The 22,347-nt window shown below is 36.4% G+C and overlaps 2 protein-coding genes across 2 annotated transcripts; one reads left to right on the top strand and one right to left on the bottom strand.

Annotated features, from left to right (window-relative positions):
- Positions 1-47: 47 nt before the first annotated feature.
- Positions 48-4,736, bottom strand: LOC138334981 (copper homeostasis protein cutC homolog). The gene is made up of 8 exons (XM_069283860.1): positions 4,551-4,736; positions 3,635-3,694; positions 2,540-2,714; positions 2,174-2,214; positions 1,786-1,821; positions 995-1,128; positions 611-638; positions 48-283 (listed from the first exon to the last, which is right to left on the bottom strand). Exons 1-8 carry the CDS (start codon positions 4,600-4,602, stop codon positions 63-65), a joined length of 747 nt encoding a protein of 248 aa, XP_069139961.1. The 5' UTR covers positions 4,603-4,736; the 3' UTR covers positions 48-62.
- A 2,097-nt stretch (positions 4,737-6,833) lies between these two features.
- LOC138334979 (blastula protease 10-like) lies at positions 6,834-22,211 on the top strand. Its single transcript, XM_069283858.1, has 15 exons — positions 6,834-7,000; positions 7,902-7,967; positions 8,492-8,581; positions 9,066-9,171; positions 10,845-11,004; positions 11,204-11,276; positions 12,440-12,634; positions 14,266-14,392; positions 14,875-14,997; positions 15,536-15,636; positions 18,803-18,927; positions 19,225-19,355; positions 20,245-20,423; positions 21,245-21,472; positions 21,923-22,211. The coding sequence occupies exons 1-15, from the start codon at positions 6,941-6,943 to the stop codon at positions 22,001-22,003; spliced, it is 1,845 nt and encodes a 614-aa protein (XP_069139959.1). The 5' UTR covers positions 6,834-6,940; the 3' UTR covers positions 22,004-22,211.
- Positions 22,212-22,347: the final 136 nt, after the last annotated feature.

Raw genomic sequence — 22,347 nt, 5'->3', positions numbered from 1 at the left:
TATTCTGGCCATGACTTTAATACACATTCCAAGAGTAACAAACACAGTTGTACATTAGAAAACTAGTTTATTTCACTTTTTGCTATACTTAAAATGTTCCTGATTTTACACACGTCTGCTGCCTTGGTACTGAATTCCGGGGGTGAGAAGGAGGCTCCCATTGGAACACCTGCTTTCTGGTACGTCATTGAAGAGGGACGTGACGATCGTGCTGAACAGTGGAACTCTGAACAACCACAGCCCTGGATGATCCTGGCTATATTGTTGTCTGTTATACCTCCTCCTGTGAACAGCATTCATAGCATTAATCGCATTTAATGCTCAAACAGTCCTTTTATTTTACATCCATTTACTGGAAATATTGAAGGCATTTATAGCCCCTCTCCTAGTCTTTGCCATAATGACATGGTTTGTGCCAAACTTGGATGTAATCCACTCAGACTTTAAGGAAGAGTAACATTTAAGGAATTTTCATTTTAATGTCCATATCTCTGTCTTCACAAAAAAAAATATAGATAGATTCCATCAGAAGTTTTAATATTGGTTATGATATGATTAATATAAGTGATAAGAATTGTACATGTGTTTCTATAAATTCATGAATACTGACCTGGCATAATTACTACTCTGTCTTTGGCCTAAATATAAATAAAGGAAAAGAAACGTCAAGAAAAGAAAAATATATAATTCTGCTTTAGCGTCAAGTTGCATGACGTCACTACTGATGGTTCTGTGCGCTTTAGAACACATCGAATCAATATGTATAAAACAAAGTGGCCCTTGATTAGTCAAAGTGAGACCGGCAAGATATTTTCTTTGGGGTGATATTACATGTACAGATATTACATGTGTGATACGTAATGCTTCTAATTTATGTAATTACCACTATAAATACACCACCACTGATTTTGATATGATTTTCTATAATTAGTGACCAATTATGTTTTCATCATAATCTGTTTAGCTGCAATCAATAAACTCATGGTACATAAACCTGCTGAACAAGTGATGACAGTGCTGGCAGTCCTTCTAGGGCAGTAGACTGACCACCACTGGTCAAGATTCTGTCAAATCCACAGCCAATCACAGCCTCTAAAGCTGCTCTCAGGTCAGGGGTCACATCAAATGCTTAAAAAGATTACAACTACACAGTCAAAACAGACCGAACAAGCAATAGAGATAAAACAAAACAAAAATAGATGGAAATGGTCAGAAATTTGCAATGAGTAGCACAGATGTTTCAGAGTCATTTCAATTTTATTAGCCATATAAAAGTTAGGGATAATGACATCAAATTAGCACATTTATTCTCACCTTTTCAGATATGAAGCAGACTTTTTGAAAAGCACTGACTTATAGTCTACGTTGGCAGTTGTCCTTCCTGCATCCTCAATACTCCAGGGGTTACTATCACTGATGTTATATTTTCCCCTGGACTATCTCATAGTAAAACTGGAGGCAGTAAAACAGGCCTGCGGGCACTACCTTTGAAGATTACTTAAAGCAATTATAGTGTACCACCGTTATACAATTCCATTGATGTACATCAAAGGATCAAGAATTACCTTGATGTTTTGTTGCCCCCAACTTTACTATGAGATAGTTAAGGAGTGAATCAGTGATAGTAACCCCTGGAATATTGAGGATGCCCTACTTGAGTCTTTTACTCATGACCCAGATAGAATTAGTGGTAGAATGTTGGACTCCTTAATCACTCTGCCACCATGTCTCAGTCCTGTTAATATTAAGTAGAACCTAGACAAGGTGATAAAAACAATGTCCTACCTCTGTGAAATGTCATTCCTAATGGCTGAGCCAGGGCTGGAAAAAAAATAATATAGCAAACCATACAAAAACTCATGACATGAAAAATTTATTCTCATTTTAGAAAGAGCAGTTTCGGAAAAGACCAACATTTCATAATTAGAAGTTGAGGCAATCGATCAACAAGTGTCATTTGAACAATTATTGAATTGTATATCAAACTTTCCTGCAAATTATGGATGGTTTAACCTGCTTTTTTTTCCAAATCTCCAAAAAAAAGTATGTTTTCATGGCAGGTTTTATTGACATGAAATAAGTATTCCACCTCTGACCTTTCATACACTATATTTTTATTTAGATTTACTATGATGGTTCATGTAATTGAATTGTACTGTAGAAAAGTATTTACCTACAAACTCTTTACATAAGACTGTGTTGACAGTGCCATCTCTGAAATCAAATGTTAAATCTGATATCCATTTAACATATATCACTATCAATTTGATGTCCAGTCATCATATATCACTATCAATTTGATATCCATTCATCATATATCACTATCAATTTGATATCTAATCATCATATATCACTATCTAATTTGATATCCAGTCATCATATGTCACTATCAATTTGAAATGCGGAAAAAGAAATTGAACATATACTGAAGAGTAATTTATCATTTTTTTTGGATTTTATTTTCGGACACAACACCATTGCCCTGTGAAATAGCGGAGATGTCTCCGTTAAAACGAGGAAGAGCCATTAAAATATTTACGCATTAAGACAGCCAATCACGAAACCATCAGGTCGTTCAGGTGAGGACATAAATAAGGCCACATCCTTCTTCATGACCTCGACCTCTGTGTCACTGTAGAGGAAGTCCCCACCACGAGGCCGAATGATAACATAGACTGGGATGGAAAGGCGGGACTTGATGATCCGGAAAAGTCCTGGTAAAAAATATATATTCATCACATATTTGCTACATAATTGTTACTTTGATAATTAGTTGGGTGGTTTTTTTAACGTTTTGTTTTCACTCAAGGTCATTTCTGGACATGCTGGGTTTAGAGGTGGTGAATACCGGTATATACCCAGGTAATGATATCATTATCTAACCTTGTATATTGAATAACTGATAAACCATGGCAAATAAGAACAAGATAGCCATGTCAATTACAAATATTGATGCACAAAACCTCTTTGAAATGATGTTAAATACCAAGATAAACAACATGCATTATAATATATATAATTGATACAAAAACAGTTGTAAACTTGTTGTCCTGGCAACAACATACTATCCTTCCATGGCAACCACACGTTTGTATATTGGCCTGATTTTCATGACAATCCCATAGGTTACTATACATAGCAGCTATTTATGAGTTTGTTTCCACAGCAACCACAAATGGTGCATCCTCGATACTCCAGGGCTCCCGATCACTAGCGATCTCTACACCCCTGGACTATCTCATAGTGAAATTGAAGGCAGTTCAGCCGAAAACATTTGACCAATCACAGGCCAGCAAAGATTTCCTTTGAAGACTACAGAGAGAGCGATGACTAATATCAAAGCCACACAGTCGACCACAGTGTACCGTTATACGCTCTTTTGATGTACATCAAATGACTAAATTACCTGTTCTATTCTGTTGCCTCCAGTTTTACTATGAGATAGTCCAGGGGTGTAGAGATCGTAAGTGATCGGAAGCCCTGGAATATCGAGGATGCAAATGGTGATACTCAAAACTTACAGTGCTGGACATTTTACATTTTGATAAAGGACATACCAGTAAGACTGTGTAGGTATAGTTACTTGGTTTCCATGGGAACCTGTCACATGGAGCCACACAGACTTGGTGATTACCTAGACTTGGTGTTGTTCCTCCCTCCACTAGAGATCCACAAAGTTCCACACGTTTTGCACCTAATCCAAAATATTGAGAGTATTTTCAATTTATACCAATTATGGCAAAATTAAGCTTTTGTTTATCATAGGCCTAGATGAGAAATGGAAATAGATAGACGAAAATAATGAAATATAATAAGACCATCACCATATAAGATACTGGAAGTCATATCAAGTAAGTGGTATCAAATAAACAAACATTTAGTATTGCTACTTTGTATTATGTAGTACTTAAATGTATGTGTGATGTTATTACTATTCACAGATATTGATGGTACATTAGGTAGAAAATCTTTATGTGAAAGTTTGTCGACAATACAAATTAAGTTAAACCTTATAAGGTCATGTTAATTAAACAGAACTTAGTCAGAAATATGATTATTGTTATATCTAAATGATTTCTATTCATTAATATCAAAATTCACATCATGGTCTGATTTATGGAATCAAAAACATATACAATAACTTGCTTTAGTGACCACTTCTGTTCAAAAACAACCTGCTACTTTTGTAGGATCCAAAATTACCCTGCATTTGTTACTGATAGAATTTCCATGTGAAAAATAAAGGTTGAGCACATATTTCAGTGATGTCGGTGTCTCTCTATTTTCAATAATTGATCCTAACTCTTTTTAGATAGCATTTTCATAAATATTTATTTAAGAAACCATCGACACATTTTTAGTGAGCAATCCTCTTTAAGCAATCTTTCGGATCGAACTCACTCCACGTGGTGGGCTGGATTTCCTATATGAGTTATTTCCCTTCATACACCGGTAAAACTTATCCGCCCAAAACCTGATGCTATTTTTATTGAAGATTAGTATATTTAATCCTGTCAGCTACATTCAAACCTTCCTCTATAAATACACACCGCCTTCCTGTGCATTAATGGCAGATTCCACGGAGTCTACACACACCTCCATCGTTTACAGTTCAAAACAGTTCAGCCCTACAATAAACGCAGTGGTTGAGATCGAGCTACGTTTATGAATCGTGGTTATGCCCCTTGCTAGTTTTTCTTTAAAGAAGCCTAGTTTGTACAAGGACAACTTTGTAATGAATCGTGTAATGATTGTTATGCATATATTTTGTGGTAGGTATTTTTTTAAGAACTCTTATTGTGTCGGTAAGGCTGCAATGCATGTGGCTATAAAGCTATATCAATAATGCTGCAAACACGATGATTTTAGTGAGGGATATATTTCGCGGGTTCACTATCATATATATATGCATTCAAGCTGGGATTACACCGCGACAGATTCTAACATCGCACAATTTACTACCTGAATTATTAGTTAAATTATTCTCTCATGTTTACGGCTTATACATTTACATTCATCATAACAGAACAATGTTTATATATTTTATGAAATATATTTATACATGATCTTATTGATCATTAGACAATAGCCATGCATACAAATGCTTAAAGGCCCACTACCTTTCCGGAGCAAAATTTAAAGTTTTCTTAAAAACATAAATATTACAAGAAAATATATATCGATGGCCAAATATCAGGTTACAACACCAAACATATGCAAGATTTCCTGCGTAATATATGATAACAGGGGAGAGTGATAGTCAACTACCGAGTGGTATTTAGGAAGACGATGGGAAATATGATACGACCCGCGTTATGAAAATTAACATTTTATTTGTTTTAATCAAATTATCCAGAAGATGATGATAAGTGTAGTATTAACGGTAAGTTAATAAATTTTGCGACTCTACAAAATTATCGATCTCGTTTTACATTCACATTTTAAAAAAGCCGTTTCAGAAAGGTATTGGGCCTTTAAATTTTATCAAATTACTAGTAATCCAATCAACTCTTACCGTTGTGACATATGAAGAACATTTTTATCCCCCGCCCAACGAAGTTGGCGGGGATATACAAATGGGTTCCGTCCGTCCGTCCTTCCGTCCGTCCGTCCGTCCGTACGAATGGTTTCCGGAGCATAACTCTAAAACCAGTGGAGATATTTCCACGAAACTTCATACACACATTGGTGTTATGGTCTAATAGTGCCTTTTGCTATTTTTAGGTTTTCATTTTTTGCATATTTTCCGTAACCATGGAAACATTGCTGAAAATATCATAGTTTTGTACCAGGTTCGTTTCCGGAGCATAACTCTAAAACCAGAAGAGATATTTCCACGAAACTTCATAGACACATTGGTCTTATGGTCTAGTAGTGCCTTTTGATATTTTTAGGTTATCATTTTTTGCACTTTTTCCGTAACCATGGAAATATTGCTGAAAATATCATATTTTTGTAGCAGGTTCATTTCCGCAGCATAACTGGAAAACTGGTTGAGATATATGCACGGAACTCCATAGGCACATTAGTCTTATGGTCTAGTAGTGCCTTTTGCTATTTTAAGGTTTTCACTTTTTGTACTTTTTTCTGTAACCATGGAAACATTGCTGAAAATGGCAGATTTTTGTGTAAGAATCGTTTCCGGAGCACAACTCTAAAACCAGCAGAGATATTTCCATGAAACTTCATAGACACATTGTTCTTATGGTCTAGTAGTGCCTTTTGTTATTTTTAGGTTTTCACTTTTTGTGCTTTTTTCTGTAACCATAGAAACATTGCTGAAAATATCATATTTTTGTAGCAGGTTCATTTCCGGAGCATAACTCTAAAACCAGCAGAGATATTTCCACTTCATAGACACATTCATTTTATGGTCTAGTAGTATCTTTTGCTATTTTTAGGTTTTCATTTTTTGCACTTTTTCCTGTTTTTTTTTTCATACACATAAGTCTCCACAATCAAACTTACTTCAGCTTTGATATCTCCATTGGCGGGGGATCTGAATGACTATGTCCTTGTTTTTCATAAAAAAGCAATTAAATCACATCGAGGACTTTTAAAAATAGATAAACGAATATATGAAATTAACACACTTATAAATCCTTTTTACCAGTTAGCTAACCGATATAAAGAATAAATTATTCTAGGATCAGAAACATATATTCATATATATGTTTCCGATAGGATGAAATCTGAAATAAAAATTAAAATTTACAATTAATCACTGCTACGAGGGTCGAGGAAAAGCACGTGCATAAATCAAAGACAGGTAATCACCAAAGCTTGTGATATGTAGTTACCTGCGCGCGCGGATAAGTGTTCACAGGTAGGCATACCTGCGCGCGCGGATACCCATACAGGTGAGTACGTACCAGTGATTAGCGGATACAGGTGTATTTTGACGTTGTCTACTCGAGTGATCACTCGTCCTACCAGAAAGATGTCGGGGTGTCCTCGTCTACTTCTCTTCATCCTCGTCGCCGTGAATGTAATACAACAGGTATTTATTTTGAATTTGCATTAAGATCGCTCATGTAGATGGGTTTTTTTCTTATATATAGTTTATATGTATCTATGTATAGCTGCATTATGTAATCTAAATCTACGGTAATACATTCTTACAATATCATTACTTCTCGAATCCGAGAGACATTGTAAATATATTTGAGGAGGGGATAGCAGGAGTTTGAAATCATGTGCCAAGTCCAGTTGTATATTTCAGATACAATACAATGTTTCAATCAAATAATGACAACTTAGTGACACAAAATTATTATATAACTGCGTGACGCCGCAAAACAGCCTGATGTAACCAAAACATCGGAAATTGTAAAGTGATCTTACAGATATCCATAATGTTTATCGCAATACAACTTGTCCTTTCTGATACAGAAACACTAAAAAATAACTGACAGCAACGCCCTGACATCGCGATATTACAACTCCATCCTCGATACTCCATGGGTTAACTAACATTGATGTGGATATAACATCAGTGATAGTAATCTCTGGAGTATCGAGAATGGACATCCAAGATATAATTACTGCAGTATCCATAACGACAGTGATAGTAACCCATGGAGTATCGAGGATGAACATCCAAGATATAATTACTGCAGTATCCATAACATGTAAGCCTAGAGTATCGAGGATGGACACCCAAGATATCATTACTGCAGTGTCCATAACGACAGTGATAATAACCCCTTGAGTATCGAGGATGCTATAAATGATTAACTGTAGAAAACGTAGATGTCATTAGAATTATACAAAATATTATTACCTTTCACCCTAGGAAACACAGTGTCTAAATTCCATTACGCTTCGTTTATACCGTAGGCTGATTAACATTGGGTAATCGTACGCATATTTCAGAAATACTTATTTTATGGTCGTTTCAGAATGCAAGCCAATTCCAACCTTGCAGTAGCTTTGTGGTGCTTGGCAACGGTACAGAGGAGAATTGTGTAAGGTTTACTTATGTAATGTCTTTATAAACTTCTCACACGTTAACTTTACTATAAAGGTGATTCCGTGATTGTACCATCGATCACATCCTCGATATTCCAGGGGTTCCGATCACTTACGATCTCTACACCCCTGGACTATCTCATGGTAAAACTGGAGGCTACAGAGTAGAACAGGTAATTTAGTCATTTGATGTACATCAAAAGAGCCGTATAACGGTACACTGTGGTTGACTGTGTGGCTTTGATGTTAGGTGTCGCTCTCTCTGTAGTCTTCAAAGGAAATCTTTGATAGTCTGTGATTGGTCAAATGTTTTCCGCTGAGCTGCCTTCAATTTCACTATGAGATAGTCCAGGGGTGTAGAGATCGTAAGTGATCGGAACCCTGGAGTATCGAGGATGCATCGATCAGTGAAGATGCATTATAATGTCTAAATGGATCTAACTGTTTTATGTGGTTCTCCATTAACTCGTATGTTGTGTTATTATTTCTGTCGTATACAATCTTTGTATTCTTTTACCAGGACATCGATAATGTAACGGGCCCCGAAGATGAAAACGAGTCTCACCAAATACTAGAGGCTATGGGTGACGTATTACCTGACGATTTTAAGGTAACACATACTGTTGAAATCGAAGTACTAAATTTAGGAATGTGATAAAGGCAAACTGGATACTTCGTGTATTACTATATATTAAGGGCCACTAAATTTCCGAAACGGCTTTTGAATAAAAACGAGATTATGTAGACTTGCAAAAGTTATTACATATACATGTATTTAAGTTCTTTTTTTGCTCGTTGTCGTCCGACAAGAGTCGTCCATATTTACAACTTTTTTTCTCAGTAACCGATCCATATCTCATTCCGCACATGATTTAGAGGTTACACAAAAATATTTATACGTTAATTCAAATGAATGGATTATAAACTGTGTATGCTAGAGGTGTTCACTGATTTTGCCTATGATATTGAACCCCTAATTTCTGAAAATGATCTAAAGTGCTTAGGATACACTGTAGCGTTTGTATGTGAGCATAAATATCAAGTATTACTTAATTCCAGCTCTCTGTAGTTGAGTGTTTGATTTCTCCATACAGGAAGAAGATATCTCTCTTGTCAAACGCAAGCTGATCCGATTTGTGTCCAGGATATGGCCACATGGTGTCATACCGTACAAGTTCGAGACCAGGCGGCGTCGCTTTAGTGAGGCCCTACTTAATATAGTGTTATCTGAGGTTAATTAACCTCCGTATCCACATGTAACCATGTCAATATAGTAGTTCATAACATCGAATACTTTCTGGGAATATAAAACTATAGTATTTCAGCCTACCAACTTATTTTCGCGTGCGATCCTCGTCGATACTCCAGGGGTTACTATACGTCAATTATATTAACCCCTTGGTTACTACACGTCATTGAAAATAATTCCTGGGTTACTATACGTCAGTTATAATAACACTGTGTTACTTTTCGCCAATTATAATAACCCCTGGGTTACTATACATCAGTTAAAATAACCCCTAGGTTACCTTACGTCAGTTATAACCCCTGGGTTACTATACGTCAGTTATAATAACACTGTGTTACTTTACGCCAATCATATTAACCCCTGGGTTACTATAAGTCAGTTATAATAACCCCTAGGTTACCTTACGTCAGTTATGATAACCCCTGGGTTACCTTACGTCAGTTATGATAACCCCTGGGTTACTATACGTCAGTTATAATAACCCCTGGGTTACCTTACCTCAGTCATAATAACCCCTAGGTTACTTTACGTCAGTGATGATTACTATACGTCAGTTATAATAACCCCTGGGTTACCTTACCTCAGTTATAATAACCCCTGGGTTATTTTACGTCAGTGATAATAACCCCTGGGTTACTATACGTCAGTTATAATTAGCCCTGCAGTATCGACGATGACGGGCGAAAGGAAATAATATAAATAATTTTCGACAAAACTTTCAAATACAACTGAAGTAGAACTCTAGAAGTTTAGAGTGCGAAATGGAATCTCAACGAAAACGTCCTTAGGTATAAAAACGTGAAATGAAATGTCAACGAAAACGTTCTTGGGTAAAAAAACGTAAAATTAAATGCCCACGAAAACGTCCTTAGGTATAAAAACGTGAAATCAAATCTCCACGAAAACGTCCTTAGGTATAAAAACGTGAAATCAAATCTCCACGAAAACGTCCTTAGGTATAAAAACGTGAAATCAAATCTCCACGAAAACGTCCTTAGTTATAAAAACGTGAAATCAAATCTCCGCGAAAACGTCCTTAGGTTTAAAAACGTGAAATCAAATCTCCACGAAAAGGTCCTTTGGTATAAAAACGCGACATTAAATCTTTACGAAACGTCCTTAGGTATAAAAACGAGACATTAAATCTCCACGGAAACGTCCTTAGGTATAAAAACGCGACATTAAATCTTCATGAAAACCTCCTTTGGTATAAAAACGCGACATTAAATCTCCACGAAAACGTCCTTTGGTATAAAAACGCGACATTAAATCTTCACAAAAACGTCCTTAGGTATAAAAACGCGACATCAAATTAAAACGTCCTGAGGTAAAAAAAAAAAAAAAAAAAAAACCAACAACACACACACACAAAAAAACCGCAAAATTAAACTTAGGTATAAAAACGTGAAATCAAATCTCCGCGAAAATGTCCATAGGTATAAAAACGTGAAATCAAATCTCCGCGAAAACGTCCTTAGGTATGAAAACGCTAAATTAAATCTCCGCGAAAATAAGTTGGTTTACAATATTTGAAGTATAATGTGTGTAAGAAATTGGACAGTTTTTGAAAGATAGTTTTTATTGTCCTGCTATTTATATGCATCAATTATAAACAATTTTCCAGTGAATGCCAAATCGAAAATCTACATCCGGATAGCGATGAAGCACTGGGAGAGATACACATGTCTGGAGTTTGTAGACATCGTCAAACAGAAGCAGCGATATTCAGATCTGAGGAAAGTGATCAAACACGACCACTATCTCTCGTTTGGAACGGGAAAAGGGTGAGATGTCAATGTGTCTTATTCTGGTAGGAGACTGGAAATAAAGTTGGGATATACATTTATTTCAATGTGACCTTTAGCAGAGATATGATAATTTGCCAAGTCTGCTTTTGTTGATTTTTGGTAGGTTATACTATGAATACAGGGACATTTTATAACCTGTAATGAATGTCACAGTTTTAATCACTGTTTGTTATAGGTGCGCGTCAATGGTAGGCTACACTAGTAGACATGCCCAGCCTATATACCTGAAGGAACCTGGATGTACAATGGTAAGGGAGTTAATTTCGTTACTGAACTCCATAAACCCTTTATTTTGTGCCAGAAACTCACAGCTATCGATATCTTTACCTTTACGAATATATATCTTTACCTTAACGAATATAAGGTACATTCAAATTGCCATGTATCGTGGTACACGTGATTGCCCACGTTTTTGGTTTCTGTTCCAGCTCGGTATTGAACTATATGAGATTGGCCATGCTGTTGGTTTCTGTTTCAGCCCGGTATCGTGGTTCTGTTCCAGCCAGGTATCGTGGTACATGAGATTGGCCATGCTGTTGGTTTCTGTTTCAGCCCGGTATCGTGGTTCTGTTCCAGCCAGGTATCATGTCACATGAGATTGGCCATGCTGTTGGTTTCTGTTTCAGCCCGGTATCGTGGTTCTGTTCCAGCCAGGTATGTGGTACATGAGATTGGCCATGCTGTTGGTTTCTGTTTCAGCCCGGTATCGTGGTTCTGTTCCAACCAGGTATCGTGGCACATGAGATTGGCCATGCTGTTGGGTTCTGTTTGAGCACGGTATTGTGCTATATGAGATTGGCCATGTTTTTGGTTTCTGTTCAAGCACGGTATCGTGGTTCACGAGATTGCTAATGCTATTGATTTCTGTTTCAGCCCGGTATCGCGGTACACGAGATTGACCGTACTATTGGTTTCTTTTCCAGCGTTGTATCATGGTACACGGGATTGACCGTATTATTGGTTTCTGGATTGACCGTACTATTGGTTTCTGTTTCAGCCCGGTATCATGGTACACGAGATTGACCGTACTATTGGTTTCTGTTTCAGCCCGGTATCGTGAGACACGCGTTTGGCCATGCTATTGGTTCCTGCTTTCTGTTTCAGCCCGGTATCGTGATACACGAGATTGGCCATGTTATTGGTTTCTGTTTCAGCCCGGTATCATGGTACACGAGATTGACCGTACTATTGGTTTCTGTTTCAGCCCGGTATCGTGAGACACGAGATTGGCCATGCTATTGGTTCCTGCTTTCTGTTTCAGCCCGGTATCGTGATACACGAGATTGGCCATGTTATTGGTTTCTGTTTCAGCCCGGTATCGTGATACACGAGAATGGCCATGTTATTGATTTCTGTTTCAGCCCGGTATCGTGATACACGAGATTGGCCATGTTATTGGTTTCTGTTTCAGCCCGGTATCGTGGTACACGAGATTGGCCATGCTGTTGGTTTCTACCACGAGCAGTGTCGCGAGGACAGGGATCACTTCGTTAATGTTAATCTTGACCTGATCAAGAAATCAGGAAAGAAGAATTTCGCCAAAGTCATCACGCAAACAGAAATAGCTCCGTACGATCTCGCCTCCACCATGCACTACGGATCAAAGGTATACCTCACCTTCAAAGGTCTGCATAGTCCACTAAACATGTCTATATTTTAAGATTTTATTTATTCATTTGTTTTTGCCTAAAAAATAAGAGGCCCGTTAAGGAACGGTCATCTGAAAATCATTTCAACAAATTAAAACAAGAGTGAGGGAAAACAAATATTTGGTGAAATAGAAACCGAAACATCGGTGTTGGGCAGAGTCACTATACAAAATCTTTTCTCATTCCCAAAAGGTTGTTTGATAAAATTTGGCCAAAATTTTATGATGTGTTTATGACTACTAGCTTTTTCAAAACAAATTCCTCATCTTCTCCTATTGAGGCCCCGCCCGTCCTGCCCCAGGGAGGGGTCAGAGCCATCATTTATAAAAAAAATTCTTCACATTCCCCTAAAGATTTTTCAGACCAAATTTGGTAAAAATCCAATGAGAACTTTATGACAAGTAGCGTTTTGAAGAAATTTTCGTCTATTTCCCCTATTGGGCCCGCCCCTCCTGCCGCAGGAGGGTCAGAGTAACCATCTATACAAAATCTGTTACCTTTCTCATAAAGATATTTTAGACCAAATCTGGTTGAAATTCTTTCGAAACTTTATGACTAGTAGCGTTTTAAAGAATTATCAAAATTTCCAATATTGGGCCCGTCCCTTCTGCCCGAGGGGGGTCAGAGTCACCATTTATACAAAATCTGTTCCCCTTCCCCCAAGCATGTTTCTGGTCAAATTTGGTTAAAATCCATTAAGAGCTTTTGACTAGTAGCGATATAAAGGAAAAGTTTACGCACGGCGCACGGCGCACGACGACGGACGATCCACGATGACAAAAGGTAATCTTGACCCTTCGGGTCAGATGACCTAAAAAACCGATGTAAGCCGGTTTAGCAGACTAAGGTTTACACCGCCTTTGCAATGTACAGTCCCGGGTTATTCTAAGAAACGCAACCTTGGGTGCCTCTCGGGTCACTTTCGTTTGAAAAATATAATCTAACAGCTGTCGTGGTAATTATGTTTGACCGATGATATTACCATGACCTCTGTTCAATCTGATTTAAATGCAAATCCATATAACCACTTCGTTTTAACAAGGATCTGACAACATCCCACTAGGAGGTCACATTCTGGGGGCCTTTATACTTTCTGTACTTAAGTTCAAATGGATTTTAGCCACCTATCGTATGTAGCTACATCAACTGGAAGCGGCATTCCAGCCCACATATTCATATATAATGTTGTATTCATTGGACGATATGACTACATGTACGAAAATGATTCCGACAGCTCTTGAAATCGCTTTCGTCCCTTTAATTTACTTCCAAGATTCTGGAAGTAGTAATTTGATTGGCTAGTTTGAAAGGTCACCAGAACGTGACCTCTGATGGGATGTTGTCTGATCCTCCTTCAAACGGATTTGATGTGTGTGCCTGTCAAAACGACATCGCATGACCGCCGTTTTCACTGCACATTTGTAAAGTGTAATGAACCATAGCAGAATAACATACAGTTAATAGTTAAATAGTTAATTGCATGTCGATGTCCACTTATCCTCTTCTACTACTATAGCAGTTGTTTTGTATAACAACACGAGTTCGTGTTTACTGTTGGTTCCCTTATCAAAGACAAACTTTTTGACAGTATTTCAGTAAAAATGGCAGCTGTACCATCAAGGCCCGAGATTCCAACCTAAACTTTCTACTGGGACGTCGGATAGGGCTAAGCTTCTATGACGTAGTCGCTGCCAATAACGCGTACAACTGCTCAGGTACGTTTTATCAGTTGCCATTTGTTTCACACAACCAGGCGACAGTTTGACATCGTACTTTTTTATATAAAAGTGTAAGCAGCGTTTGATTAAAGTATATATTGAAACATTATTTTAAAGCTGTTTTAAAGCAATGATAAACTTAAATGTAAAATTAACAACTGTTACCAAAAGCTCACTGTCTAGATAAAGGATCAACATTATTTTAAAATTGAATACACTTTGAGAGATTCTTGGCAACTGTTTGCTTCTACGTGTATGTTATAACATGACGAAACATGGTTTTAATAGGAAGTTAGATGGTGTATTTCTGTATCATTTTTCCTAGACACGTCTTAAAAAGCACTTTAAAAGTGGGGCTTTTCTACCTCTTCACAAAGCATTTTCAGAAGGGCTCGGTAACCATATAATAATTGAGTCAATGTTTCATCTTCGTAATTATATAAGGAGCACAACTAACCTTGTGTAATTGGTATGTGTAGGAGGATGTGACATGCTTAAATGTCAAAATGGTGGCAGACCGTTCAAAAATTGTGAATGCCTGTGTCCAGAGGGGCTGAGTGGCGACAAATGTGAGAAAATTGATACCTCATGGACCCTCAATGGTAAAGTTTTAAACAATACATTTTAAAAGATTTAAATGTTCTTATCAGAAAAAGAATTATTCAGTTGTTCATTTGCCGTTGACCTTGACGTCAATGTCAGTTTGATCTTCCGGTATTAAATTAACTATACATTTATGTATGCATGCTTCTTATAGCATTGGGAGATATAGATGTGTAAATAAAGGCTCCGACAGAAATTTTCAGAGAAACATTTAAAGCTGTCTTCTGGAAATTTATTTAGAAGAGTGTATATGTCCTAAATGATGGAAAAAACACCCACACAATTATGACATACATGTATATTTTCTATAGAGTAACTTTTAGGTTCTAATGATTTATATTGTTGACTTCGAAGTAACCATGTGATATTCTGAAAGCTTCTATAGACCTTGCACATCCCGTAGCGATAGCATTTTGAGACACGTTGACACGACAACGACTAAACCAATGTCTTCGATATGTCATCATCATGATTATGTTGCTTGAAAAACATGTCTTTCAATAAAAAGAAAATCCCTTATTTTGTAAACCATTGAAGGCTGCGGAGGAATGATCAATCTTTCATCGGACAGTCAAACAATTAGTTCTCCAAACTACCCAAAGTCGTACAAGAAGGCCAGGTGTGTCTGGCTCATTAAGGTAAATAAGACAAGGCTTATAACAGACCCATAAACTGTAAACCAAAATATTTTTGCATGCAAATATTTGTTTAAATTGTCATGAAAAGATCGTTAGACATGAAAACGCGAAATTTAGTCGACGCGAATATAAGTTAGATTACAATATCTAATATGGAATTAGGTGGATAACATAACTGATTCACTTTATAGTAATCTGATATTTTGTGTTTGGACAGTCTAATTTGATGGTTTGTGTTTGGTCAGTCTAATTAAATGTTTTGTGTTCGGACAGTCTAATTTGATGGTTTGTGTTTGGTCAGTCTAATTTGATAGTTTGTGTTTGGACAGTCTAATTTGATGATTTGTGTTTGGTCCGTCTAATTTGATGGTTTGTGTTTGGACAGTCTAATTTGATGTTTTGTGTTTGGACAGACTAATTTAATGTATTGTGTTTGGACAGTCTAATTTAATGTTTTGTGTTTGGACAGTCTAATTTAATGTTTTGTGTTTGGCCAGTCTAATTTAATTTTTTGTGTTTGGACAGTCTAATTTCATGGTTTGTGTTTGGACAGTCTAATTTCATGGTTTGTGTTTGGTCAGTCTAATTTGATGTTTTGTGTTTGGACATTCTAATTTGATGTTTTGTGTTTGGACAGTCAGTTTTGATGTTTTATGTTTGGACAGTTTAATTTGATGTTTTGTGTTTGGTCAGTCTAATTTGATGTTTTGTGTTTGGTCAGTCTAATTTGATGTTTTGTGTTTGGACAGTCTAATTTGATGGTTTGTGTTTGCTCAGTCTAATTTGATGTTTTGTGTTTTGACAGAATCATTTGATGTTTTGTGTTTGAACAGTCTAATTTGATGGTTTGTGTTTGGACAGTCTAATTCAATGTATTGTGTTTGGACATTCTAATTTGATGGTTTGTGTTTGGTCAATCTAATTTAATGTTTTGTGTTTGGACAGTCTAATTTGATGTTTTGTGTATGGACCTTCGAATTTAATGTTTTGTGTTTGGACAGTCTAATTCAATGTATTATGTTTGGACATTCTAATTTGATGGTTTGTGTTTGGTCAATCTAATTTGATGTTTTGTATTTGGACAGTCTAATTGGATGTTTTGTATTTAGACAGTCTAATAGGATGTTTTGTATTTGGGATAGTGATGTGATGTTTTGTATTTAGACAGTCTAATATGATGTTTTGTGTTTGGACAGTCAGTTTTGATGTTTTGTTTTATGATAGTGTAATTTGATATTTTGTGTTTTAGATAGTCTGATGTGATGTTTTGTTTTTGAACAGTATAATTTGATTTTTTGTGTTTGAACAGTATAATTTGTTGTTTGGTGTTTGGATATTCTGATTTGATGTTTTGTGTTTAGACAGTCTGATGTGATGTTTTGTGTTTTGACAGAATCATTTGATGTTTTGTGTTTGGACAGTCTAATTTGATGGTTTGTGTTTGGTCCGTCTAATTTGATGGTTTGTGTTTGGACAGTCTAATTTGATGTTTTGTGTTTGGACAGACTAATTTAATGTATTGTGTTTGGACAGTCTAATTTAATGTTTTGTGTTTGGACAGTCTAATTTAATGTTTTGTGTTTGGCCAGTCTAATTTAATTTTTTGTGTTTGGACAGTCTAATTTCATGGTTTGTGTTTGGACAGTCTAATTTCATGGTTTGTGTTTGGTCAGTCTAATTTGATGTTTTGTGTTTGGACATTCTAATTTGATGTTTTGTGTTTGGACAGTCAGTTTTGATGTTTTATGTTTGGACAGTTTAATTTGATGTTTTGTGTTTGGTCAGTCTAATTTGATGTTTTGTGTTTGGACAGTCTAATTTGATGGTTTGTGTTTGGTCAGTCTAATTTGATGGTTTGTGTTTGGACAGTCTAATTTGATGTTTTGTGTTTGGACAGTCTAATTTGATGGTTTGTGTTTGGTCAGTCTAATTTGATGTTTTATGTTTGGACAGTCTAATTTGATGGGTTGTGTTTGCTCAGTCTAATTTGATGTTTTGTGTTTTGACAGAATCATTTGATGTTTTGTGTTTGAACAGTCTAATTTGATGGTTTGTGTTTGGACAGTCTAATTCAATGTATTGTGTTTGGACATTCTAATTTGATGATTTGTGTTTGGTCAATCTAATTTAATGTTTTGTGTTTGGACAGTCTAATTTGATGTTTTGTGTTTGGACCTTCGAATTTAATGTTTTGTGTTTGGACAGTCTAATTCAATGTATTATGTTTGGACATTCTAATTTGATGGTTTGTGTTTGGTCAATCTAATTTGATGTTTTGTATTTGGACAGTCTAATTGGATGTTTTGTATTTAGACAGTCTAATAGGATGTTTTGTATTTGGGATAGTGATGTGATGTTTTGTATTTAGACAGTCTAATATGATGTTTTGTGTTTGGACAGTCAGTTTTGATGTTTTGTGTTATGATAGTGTAATTTGATATTTTGTGTTTTAGATAGTCTGATGTGATGTTTTGTTTTTGAACAGTATAATTTGATTTTTTGTGTTTGAACAGTATAATTTGTTGTTTGGTGTTTGGATATTCTGATTTGATGTTTTGTGTTTGGACAGTCTGATGTGATGTTTTGTGTTTTGACAGAATCATTTGATGTTTTGTGTTTGGACAGTCTAATTTGATGTTTTGTGTTTGGGATAGTGATGTGATGTTTTGTGTTTGTTCAGTCTAATTTGATGGTTTGTGTTTGGGATAGTGATGTGATGTTTTGTGTTTTGACAGACAGAATCATTTGATGTTTTGTGTTTGGACAGTCTAATTTGATGTTTTGTGTTTGGGATAGTGATGTGATGTTTTGTGTTTGGTCAGTCTAGTTTGATGTTTTGTGTTTGGACAGTCTAATTTGATGTTTGTGTTTGGACAGTCTAATTTGATCTCTTGTGTTTGGATAGTCTAATTTGATATTTTGTGTTTGGACAGTCCAATTTGATGCTTTGTGTTTGGGATAGTGATGTGATGTGTTGTGTTTGGACAGTCTTATTTGATATTTTTAAATATCCATGTATCATCACACAACCAACTAACTACACAATACAATTAAATGTTATTAACATTAACAAGACGTCGAATGACGTCACAATCACCGGAAGAGGAGACTAATTTGATATTTTGTGTTTGGACAGTCTTAATTTGTTGTTTTTGTGTTTCGACAGTCAGCACCTGACACCCAGATTAAAACAAGCGTTACAGTGACTAATATCCCCAGATCGACAAAGCGACAGGAGTGCTACCATTGGGTCGAGGTGCGCTACAATCTGGTCGGTCAGAATGGCCCAAGGTACGTTAAAAGACACTTTTTTTGTTTAATATTTTCACAGCGACTTAATGTAGCGTTTTTATTCTAAACTACGTATTCCACAGGGACCTGGCACGATTTGATTTTAATCAAAAGTACACACACATATATATATTATTGATACTTTAATATAAATATGTATACTGTTGGTTAAAAAAATCGTGCCAGGTCCCTGTGAAATATTCCAAAGAGCCCGTGAGCTTGTAAAATTACATCATATATATAAGTGGCAAGTGTCATTGTTTTGATATATTTGGGTGTTTTTTTTTTTACTTTCAGACTCTGTGGTGTCAATGGTTATAAAGAATTCCCATTGTCCTCCTCAAACTTTGTTATGGTCCGGTTCTCTGGTTCTAAAGGTCACGTCAGGACATCCGGGGGATTTCAGTTCAAAGTTCAAGCAATAAGTGGTAAGTAAGACAAAGAAAACAGTACATTTTCATCAAAATTGAAATTTTGGGAGAAGATCGTTTCGAGAAAATGCCATTAATAACTTGCTGGGAATATCCCCAACGTCATGTGAAAATGTTAAAAGATTAGTCTGTTGTCCATTCTCATTGCTGATACATAATATATATGTACTTTCCTTCAGGTTAGGCGTTTGATCGTAAAAGGCGATCAAGTTTGGGATATTATATTTTCTCTTCATCTTATTAAACTTATTTTCTTAACATCTCCCTTGACACCGCCTCAATTTAGGCCACGAGCATGTTCTGGTGAGTTCTGTTCCCTGGTCGAAAAACACCATAGTAGAAGTTTCTGCTCCTGCTTAAAGCTAAACATCATGGGAGTGGAACGACTGGTTTGCCCATTGTCAATATAAGGGTAAGGAACAAGGACATACCGCAGCCTCCCAAAACACGTAATTACTTCACACGCAACAGACCACACACACGGGGGACCGTCCTTAAATAACCCTGACGACGTTAACCTACTCAACCAACCAGCTGTAACATGCCGAGGCCGGGCCCGAACCAACGAAAATGTAACCCATCTAAGATCTGGCCGCTCTTAACGTTGCTTATTTATGATATATAGACACGACAACACTCTTTATGACAATGAGGCTGAAATGTCCATATCCATGTATCATCACACAACCAAACAACTACACAATACAATTAAATGTTATTAACATTAACAAGACGTCGAATGACGTCGCAATCACCGGAAGAGGAGACTAATCGACGTTAAATCGAAATTTACCTACGTCGTTAAGTAACTCAAAATTTACGTATAATTTTGACGAAACGCGCTTTAATATCGTATATAGGTAAACAATCTTTGTTTATTTTTCAGCTTTTAACCAAGGCGACCGACTATTCTATTGTGATTTCGACACAAGTGTGTGTGGTATGACGCGGTCGTCCCCTACCTCCGATTTACAGTGGCGCAGGGCACGCTGGGTCGTCCTGGGACCTTACAAGGATCACACGTCTGGGAAAGGCTCGTTCCTTGTCGAGTCAGATAATGACAAGGTCAGTTCTTTTCGTGAATAGAAACAATTGCTGGACAGTCAGCAGGTTGTTCACACGTTATCTTGGCCTCATGATCACGGAGTTCGTTCGTGATTTAGCATGCTTTACTTGATATACAGCTGATAAGTGAATGTCAGAGTCCTTCATTGGAGCCACAAACGACGTCATAAAATATTTTTTCTTTTACTCATCGGCCCAGACAAAATTAGGATTGAGACAACATTAAAACAGTTCCATGATTCAGGAGGCCTGTCATTTATAGTTACTCTAACATGATCGCATTATTGATATGTCACTCAAAATATCTAGTTTGTTACCTTTTGAAAGGTCAGGGTCATTTATTTGCACAAACTTGGAGCCCTTTAGATAAAGACTGAGGAATAAAATATGTATGGTTCTTGTAAGGCCAAAAATATGTATGTTTCAGGTAGCCCTACCTACCCTACTTTTTACCTCCGACCCTACCTATTTTATCACACTTTTTCAAAACAAAAATGTAGTGTGTGAAGTTTTCAATATAGATTTTCACGCTTGCAAGTTTATCCAGATAAAGTTCAATTATGGAATTGAGAAATAAAAGACTACTAGCCAGCCTAAAGCCTGAAAGACAAATTACTTTGTAATGTAGTAATAAAACAACTTAACCCCCCACCCCCGCCAAAAAAAAAAAAATAAAAAAATAAAAAAAATAAAAAATTCCGACCAACCTACCCTATTTTTCAGTCATGTAACCTGAAACATGCATATAATTTTGTTTGGCCTAATACTATCGCGTGATATATCTTTACCATAACCATTTACCTTTCATCTATTTTTTGTAGAAAATAGGCTCTGTTGCCCGCATGACAAGTCCTGACTTCAAAAACAGTGGCTCGACCAGCTGCTTGAGGTTCTGGTATTATGCATACGGCTATCAGCTCGGACACTTTCGGGTATTGTCAGTGGACGAAGATGAACAAAAGGTTGTGTTATGGACTCTGGACACCAAACCAAAGACTCGGTCATGGAAACGGGCAGAAGTGGTCATACAAAATACAGGGACCTTCAAGGTATCGTCTGGAGATTGTTGTAAACCAATTTATTTGCGAGTCCGTTTTACTTTGCAGATTTCGTGATCAAACTGAAGTCGCAAAAAAACATTGTCATTGCGAACTAGGATTTGCATCAGTTTTAGTGAAAGCTTTCAAAATTCGTCCAACTTGTCTGCGAACGTTTATCTCCGCGAACCTAATATGAAACGGAAATCCGACATTTAGTAGCCACGTAAATAGTTAGTTTGCAGTAGATTGTCGATGGATTGCAGTAAAGTATTATTCTAAATAAAATATCACATGAAACATAACCCCCATCAATATTACTGAAATGATTTTGTAAAATTCCAATCAAGATTTCGTAAATGCCGAAAGTAGAAACGGTAATAAAGTGAATATATTATTACACATTTTATCAGACAACGTTATTTAAAAACAAAACACTAACCAATTGTTTTCTTATTGCAGTTGATTTTGGAGGTGACAGCTAGTGCCAACTGGGGTAACTATGCCATAGACGATATGGAGATCACGATTGGAACCTGTTAGACAAAGCACGCTGCTCTCTAGTATTTTTGAAGCATTTATCTTAACAAACAATTATAGGAACATAATGGATCTTGTTTTTGTTTTTTGAAATAAGCATTACGTGATGTGCCAAAATATATGTACATGTTATTATGTAATTGCATACAGTTTATGTTGATATATCTATAAATGCATTGTTTTTGACACGTTGTTTTGTGTTTGTCCTGATTTTGTTTTATGCTAATTTAATATAGTTTTGAATTTGCATCAAGCGAAATAACCAGAGTACGAGACCAAATAAACATTCTCATACTAGTACCTAGTAACCAAGCGTTAAGGATAACAACATTAAAAGCTGTATCGGT

This window comes from Argopecten irradians, chromosome 11 (assembly GCF_041381155.1).
Source record: "Argopecten irradians isolate NY chromosome 11, Ai_NY, whole genome shotgun sequence".
NCBI classification, from domain to species: Eukaryota; Metazoa; Mollusca; class Bivalvia; order Pectinida; family Pectinidae; genus Argopecten; species Argopecten irradians.
This window is presented reverse-complemented; position numbering and strand designations above follow the sequence as displayed.